General features: G+C 51.2%; 1 protein-coding gene across 2 annotated transcripts; it reads right to left on the bottom strand.

Annotated features, from left to right (window-relative positions):
• Positions 1-1,178: 1,178 nt before the first annotated feature.
• On the bottom strand, positions 1,179-6,548 carry LOC130245736 (fibronectin type III and SPRY domain-containing protein 2). 2 transcript variants are annotated; one of them, XM_056478497.1, is made up of 13 exons: positions 6,492-6,548; positions 6,123-6,222; positions 5,850-5,945; positions 5,452-5,685; positions 5,354-5,376; positions 4,908-5,032; positions 4,389-4,547; positions 2,994-3,128; positions 2,764-2,914; positions 2,554-2,687; positions 2,298-2,430; positions 2,047-2,223; positions 1,179-1,961 (listed from the first exon to the last, which is right to left on the bottom strand). In XM_056478497.1, the coding sequence occupies exons 2-13, from the start codon at positions 6,219-6,221 to the stop codon at positions 1,709-1,711; spliced, it is 1,719 nt and encodes a 572-aa protein (XP_056334472.1). In that variant the 5' UTR covers position 6,222; positions 6,492-6,548; the 3' UTR covers positions 1,179-1,708. The 2 variants fall into 2 exon arrangements, with proteins under 2 accessions (XP_056334472.1, XP_056334473.1); XM_056478498.1 differs by lacking the exon at positions 6,492-6,548 and adding an exon at positions 6,441-6,468.
• Between the last annotated feature and the right edge of the window lie 495 nt (positions 6,549-7,043).

Genomic DNA, 7,043 nt, shown 5'->3' with positions numbered 1-7,043 from the left:
CACTTTTCTAATGGTTCAGTTATGATTGTCATGACACACTTGTCTCACGGTTCGGTTACGATTATCATGCCATCGATTCGCTTCAATTCGATATCCCGGTGCATTGATGATGCTTTCCATACATGATTAGATTTTTTCTTCACAACACAAGAATTTATTTTATTAAAATCTATAAATATATGAATATTTATTATTTATAATACACTTGTGTCCTTTAATACAGCAGTCAGATATATGACCTGTCCCCTTAATTTGACCTACACTCTTGCTGAATGAACTCCAACACAGGCACAGAAGACAGCGTGAGCGATTATAGCTGATGTAGATCATCCCGCCTGCTGTTTGAGCGCTGACAGGTGAGGTCTTACACCTCTATGATTGGTTATTCTTCACCTGCTCAACACAAAGGGCTGCGGTCGGCTTTAGAAATGAAAGCTGTTCACTGATGGCGGTGAAGAACAGCCGCGGTTACAGTCTGTGTGTGTATAATACACGGTTATCACCGGTAATCTATAATAGACACAGTGGAGAAAACTTCAGACACACTCCTGTCTGGATCCACAGATACACTTTAACAGCTGAGAGGAGAGGAAAGGTTACCTCACAAACAGCCCAGTGGGTCAAATGCCCAAAGAGAGAGAGAGAGAGAGAGAGGGAGAGGTGAAGATGGAGTCTTACAGCATTTCTCCTTAGTAGTGAAATAGCAGCTCGTGTGCTGTGCCGCCTTCTGTGTAGTAAGAGTCTCGCCCTCGCCTCCTTCACCATAGTACATCATGCATAGGAGATGAATGACGTCAGTACGTAATGACCCGTTATGATCCATTACTGGAGAAGAAAACAGTCCTCCAGTAGAGGACAGAGACTGCCGTTTAGTACAGTAGTGAAGTAGTCCTACTGCGTTACTATACATCTCTACTGCTGATCATTATAGTCATGTGATCATACTGTGTGTGTGTGTGTGTGTGTGTGTGTGTGTGTGTGTGTGTGTGTGTGTTGTAGAGGAGTGTAAACCCCTGTCTCGTGTTCAGGAGACTGACGCCACCACCAGTCAGAAAGAGACAACATGAAGAAACCTGCAGCAGACACGCGCACACACACACACACACACACACACACACACACACACACACACAGGTGTAGTGTATAAAACACACTCAGAGGTGTCATTAGCACACAGGTCAGTGTTCATCTGCTGTTTATTCCTCAGTCTGAAATGAAACACAGACACACACACGTGTATATAACACACACACACACACACACACACACACCTGTGTACCTGTTCCTATGGAATAATAAAGATAAGCACACAGATGCCACGTGTGTTTCTTCACAGTGTGTGTGTGTTGAGTGCGTCTATGCTAGCGTGTGTGTGTTTTGTGCGTCTATGCTAGCGTGTGTGTGTGTGTGTGTTTTGTGCGTCTATGCTAGCGTGTGTGTGTGTTTTGTGCGACTATGCTAGCGTGTGTGTGTGTTGAGTGCGTCTATGCTAGCGTGTGTGTGTGTTTTGTGCGTCTATGCTAGCGTGTGTGTGTGTTGAGTGCGTCTATGCTAGCGTGTGTGTGTGTGTTGAGTGCGTCTATGCTAGCGTGTGTGTGTGTTTTGTGCGACTATGCTAGCGTGTGTGTGTGTTGAGTGCGTCTATGCTAGCGTGTGTGTGTGTTTTGTGCGTCTATGCTAGCGTGTGTGTGTGTTGAGTGCGTCTATGCTAGCGTGTGTGTGTGTACGCAGGTGTGGGCAGGCCGGTGTGCAGCCTCATGGCTCCCGGCGTGTCGAGGGCGAAGCAGGGCTGCAGGCGGTGCAGGAAGCTGCAGCTGAAGGTGTGCAGGAGCTGCTGCAGCGCTGCGTTCCAGAAGCTGAGCGTCCCCGCAGCGCAGTCCAGCAGCACGCCCACCCGCAGCGCCGGCACCGTCACACACACATCCGGAGACCAGCCGCTGTGCAGGAACTCATACCTGTGCCTGAGGGGGGAGGGGGGGGACACGTCAGTGTGTGTGTGTGTGTGTTTCTGGAGTGTGTGTGTAGTGTTTCAGGAGTGTGTCTCACCTGGAGGGTGTGAGTGTGTGCCTCATGCACCAGGACGTGTTGTTCCCGCCCAGGTAAGAGTTGCGGTGTGTGTCCTCGTACGCCACACCGATGCGGTACTCCGTGCTGGACTCCACCTCCACCTCCCAGTAATACTGACCCCTGATGGGCACCAGGGCCCCCAGAACCGCCACACACCTGCAGCACACACAGCAGGGTCAGGCCAGAGTGAGCAGGAGCGCGTGTGTGTGTGGGGGGGGGGGGGGGCTCACCTGGCGAAGGTGTTGTCGCTGAAGGTCATGTGACTGAGAGGAAGATCTTCATCCAGGTAGAACATGCTGAGGCCGTCGGCTGACAGAGAGAGGCTCGGGTGGGCAGTGTCCTCCAGCAGGTGGAAAAAGGTACCTGTAACACACACACACACGTCACACACATCACACACATCACACACACACACACATCACACACACACACACGTCACACACATCACACACACACACGTCACACACACACAGGCTGCAGACTCACCTGTGCTGCTGATGTGTATGGGCTCGCTCCTCTGGCTCGGCCCGCCGGTGTTCACGGCTCTGATGTGGATGATGAAGCTCCGCTGCGGCTGCAGCTGCACCACACACTCACAGCACGGGATCGCCACGATACACCTGCACACACACACACTACAGCTGTGCTCACATACACACGCATCAGTGAGTGTGTGTGTGTGTGTGTGTCACTGACTCTCTCGCGCCGCCGTCTCCGTCTGCGCAGTCCTCCGTCAGCTCCAGTGTGTATGACTCCACAGGGTTTGTGTTTCCAGAGTCCCAGCGGATCAGCGCCGCGTCCAGACTGCTCACACACTCCCGAGGCCGGATCACAGGTGGAGAGGGAACTGCGCACACACACACACACACAGATGGAGTGTTACGTGTGTGTGTGTGCGTGCGTGTGTGTGTGTGTTGCAGACTCACCGGTCATGTAGACGGCTCTCTCGCTGGCCGGGCTGATTCCGCTGGTGTTGGTCGCCGTCACCCACAGCTCATACTGCGCATTCGGCAGCAGATCACACACTCGACAGTGCGTCTCCTTCACCTTCATCTCACACACTGACACACACACACACACAGGTTTAACCAAATTACAGTTGTGTATTCTTTATTAGGTACACCTGTCTAACTGCTCGTTAACATTAATGTCTAATCAGCCAATCACACGGCAGCAGCTCACTGCATGTAGACATGGTCAAGAGCATCTGCTGCAGGTCAAATCGAGCATCAGAATGGGGAAGAAAGGGGATTTAAGAGACGCTGAACGTGGCATGGTTGTTGCTGCCAGACGGGCTGCTCTGAGTATTTCAGAAACTGCTGATCTACTGGGATTTTCACGCACAACCATCTCTAGGGTTTACAGAGAATGTCCGACAAAGAGGAAATATCCAGTGAGCGGCAGTTCTGTGGGCGCAAATGCCTTGTTGATGCCAGAGGTCAGAGGAGAATGGCCAGACTGGCTCCAGCTGATAGAAAGGCAACAGTAACTCAAATAAGCACTCGTTACAACCGAGGTCTGCAGAAGAGCATCTCTGAACACACAACACGTCCAACCTTGAGGCGGATGGGCTACAGCAGCAGAAGACCACACCGGGTGCCGCTCCTGTCAGCTAAGAACAGGAAACTGAGGCTACAATTCACACAGGCTCACCAAAACTGGACAATAGAAGATTGGAGAAACGTTGCCTGGTCTGATGAGTCTCCATTTCTGCTGCCACATTCGGATGCTCGGCTCACAATTTGGCCTCAACAACATGAAAGCATGGATCCATCCTGCCTTGTATCAGTGGTTCAGGCTGGTGCTGGTGGTGTAATGGTGTGGGGGAGATTTTCTTTGGGTCCATTAGTACCAATTGAGCATGGTGTCAACGCCACAGCCTACCTGAGTATTGTTCTGACCATGTCCATCCCTTTATGAGCACAGTGTCTCCATCTTCTGATGGCTACTTCCAGCAGGATAACGCACCATGTCATAAAGCTCCAATCATCTCAGACTGGTTTCTTGAACATGACAATGAGTTCACTGTACTCAAATGGCCTCCACAGTCACCAGAGCTCAATCCAATAGAGCAGCTTTGGGATGTGGTGGAACGGGAGATTGGCATCATGGATGTGCAGCCGACAAATCTGCAGCAACTGTGTGATGCTATCATGTCAATATGGAGCAAAATCTCTGAGGAATATTTCCAGCAGCTTGTTGAAGCTCTGACATGAAGGATTAAGGCAGTTCTGAAGACAAAAGGGGTCCGACCCGGTACTAGTGAGGTGTACCTAATAAAGTGTGTGAAGAGTGTACATATTAGTGTGTGTGTGTGTTACCCTCCTGCGGGGTCTGTAGGGTGCAGTCGTCTGAGATCAGCCTCCAGTGCAGCAGGTAAAACTCCACAGTGTCGTCAGAGAACAAACTCCAGCACACGTGCAGAGATGTGTGTGTGGCAGAGTTGGAGATCTGCGGGTTCATAACCGGAGCTGAGGGAGCTGCACACACACACACACACACACACACACACACAGAACATGGTCAGTCCAACACTAGTCTAACACTGCTGTAAGTGATAAGCTGTGAGCGCTCTGATGTTCTTTTACAGTGCTGTGCAAGGGTTAGTCTTTATCTGCAGTCTACTTTACTCTGTCAGGTGTGTGTGTGTGTGTGTGTGTGTGTGTGTGTGTGTGTGTGTGTGTGTGTGTGTTCACCTAAAGTATTTAATCATGTCATTATTGTTTCTCAGTATGGAACAGGTTTGAGGGAGTCTCGTTTCCTGTGTGAACTCTCCTTCATTTCCTGAAGCATGTCTTGGCCTACAAGTGTGCTGATGTAAACCCGCTTAAGGGTCTGACCTGGCAGAGCGTTTATGGAGTCCATCATCTGTCGGACCTCGGACAGCTCTGTGCTCGGCACCTGGAACTCCAGAGACACGCCCACCTGAAGCTCCTCCTCCTCCTCGCTGGTGAACTGCTCCATTCTGATTGGACAGAAGATTGCAGACTGTAGTGAAGGCCACGCCTCTGCACAGCTGTAGAGTTAGTGAATGAGTGAAGCGCGCTGACCCTGAGCCAACATCAGGGGGCGATACAGAGCTGTGTATAATCAAGCCTTTATAGGTGTCATCAAGCCCCGCCCACTAGTGCCCATCTCTCCATCTCATTAGCATAAACAGCAGCCCTGAGTGAGAAGCAGCCGTCTGCCCATTAGCCATTAGAGCAGCATGGCAGTGATGTGTCTCCACCCTCCCCTGTACTCTAAAGCTCAAACCTGTTCCCGGATCAGCAGCGGCGTCTCTCACCTGTTGATGACGGGCATGACGGCCTGTCAATCAGAGAGAGGGGCGGGGTCAGTGTGTGATGACGTCACAGCTCTAGTAAAGAACAGCTGACCTCTGACCTGCAGGAAGGCGTGTGTGTCCTGCCGGCGGTGCAGTGTCTGCGCGCTCTGGATCAGCAGCTTGGCGGTCTGCAGTGTGTTTCCGCAGCGCAGCAGCTCGCCGTACAGACGCTCCAGCTTACACTTCTTCTGCTCACACACTGACGCCGCCCGCGCCTCCGCACGCACACACACACTCTGCAGAACATCTGCGTAGTGCTGCTCCAGCTGCTGCTCCTGACGCACAAAGTTCTCCTACACACACACACACACACACACACACACACACACGTGCAGCATGAACCTCCACTGATTATGAACAAACAGCAGTGCTGCCGATGTGTGTGTGTGTGTGTGTGTGTGTGTGTGTGTGTGTTTGTGCATGTGTTTAAGTGTGTGTGTGTGTGTGTGCGTTGCACCTCCACAGTGACGAAGATCTCCTCCAGGTTGCTGGCGAAGTTCTCCATCTCCACGATCTTCTGGCTCAGTTTACCCCTGCAGCTGCACAGATCATCCTGAGACACACACACACACACACACACACACACACACACAGACACACACACTGTCCTGACTGAAGTACACTGGTTCCTCCTGCAGTGTTCTCCGTGGCTCTGCTCAGTGTATGTGTGTGCTGCGCTCTGCTCTTCACACTGCAGGAGCACAGGTGAGCTGAGCAGATCTGTTCTCACCTTCAGGTGTGTGAACCCCTCAGGTGTGCTGGAGTCTTCATCAGCGGCCTCCTCCTCCTCAATCACGTCCAGACGACCTCTGACCTCTGACCCCTCCATCCTGGTGGACAGACTAGTCAGTAAAATACACTCCTTCAGCTCTCTACTCAGACACACACACACATGCTCACACACATTCTCTTGCTCAGACTCACACACTCAGACACTCACACAGACACACACACCCACAGTCTCTCAGACACAAACGCACTCTCTCACAAAGACACAAACATGCTCGCTCACACACACACACATACACACACACACACACACACACACACTCTCTGTATTGTTCAGACGACTGGTTCGCAGTGTGTGTGTGTTCAGTACCTGCTGCTGCTCGGAGTGTTTCTGCTGATCTGCTCAAGCACAGTAAATATAGCCTGAAGTGTCGAATATCAGCAGCTGAAACACACACACACACACACACACACACACACACTTACCCCCCCCCCCCCCCATCTCTCTGAGCAGGGCAACTCTGAGAGTGTACTGTTCAGTCTTCAGTGTTGTCTACAGTGAGCTGATAATCTGATCAATACTGTAGTCAATATAGTTCAGTTCATCAATAGTGTGTTCCAGCTGCTTACACACATCCTCCAATCAGTGTCCCCCATTTATCAAAACAAACACACACACACACACACACACACACAGTCTGTACATGTCACTCGAGTTCTGAAACTTTCACTCAGAATGCAGAACTACAGCCAACCAATCAAAACGTTTGATTTATTCAGCAGATCACACACACACACACACAGGGCTACACAGTGGCGCAGTGGGTAGCACAATCATGTCTCAGCAAGAAGGTCGCTGGTTCCAGTCCCGGCTGGGTCAGTTGGTGTTTCTGTGTGGAGTTTGCATGTTCTCCCTGTGTTG

Source organism: Danio aesculapii, chromosome 18 (genome assembly GCF_903798145.1).
Source record: "Danio aesculapii chromosome 18, fDanAes4.1, whole genome shotgun sequence".
Classification (NCBI taxonomy): domain Eukaryota; kingdom Metazoa; phylum Chordata; class Actinopteri; order Cypriniformes; family Danionidae; genus Danio; species Danio aesculapii.
This window is presented reverse-complemented; position numbering and strand designations above follow the sequence as displayed.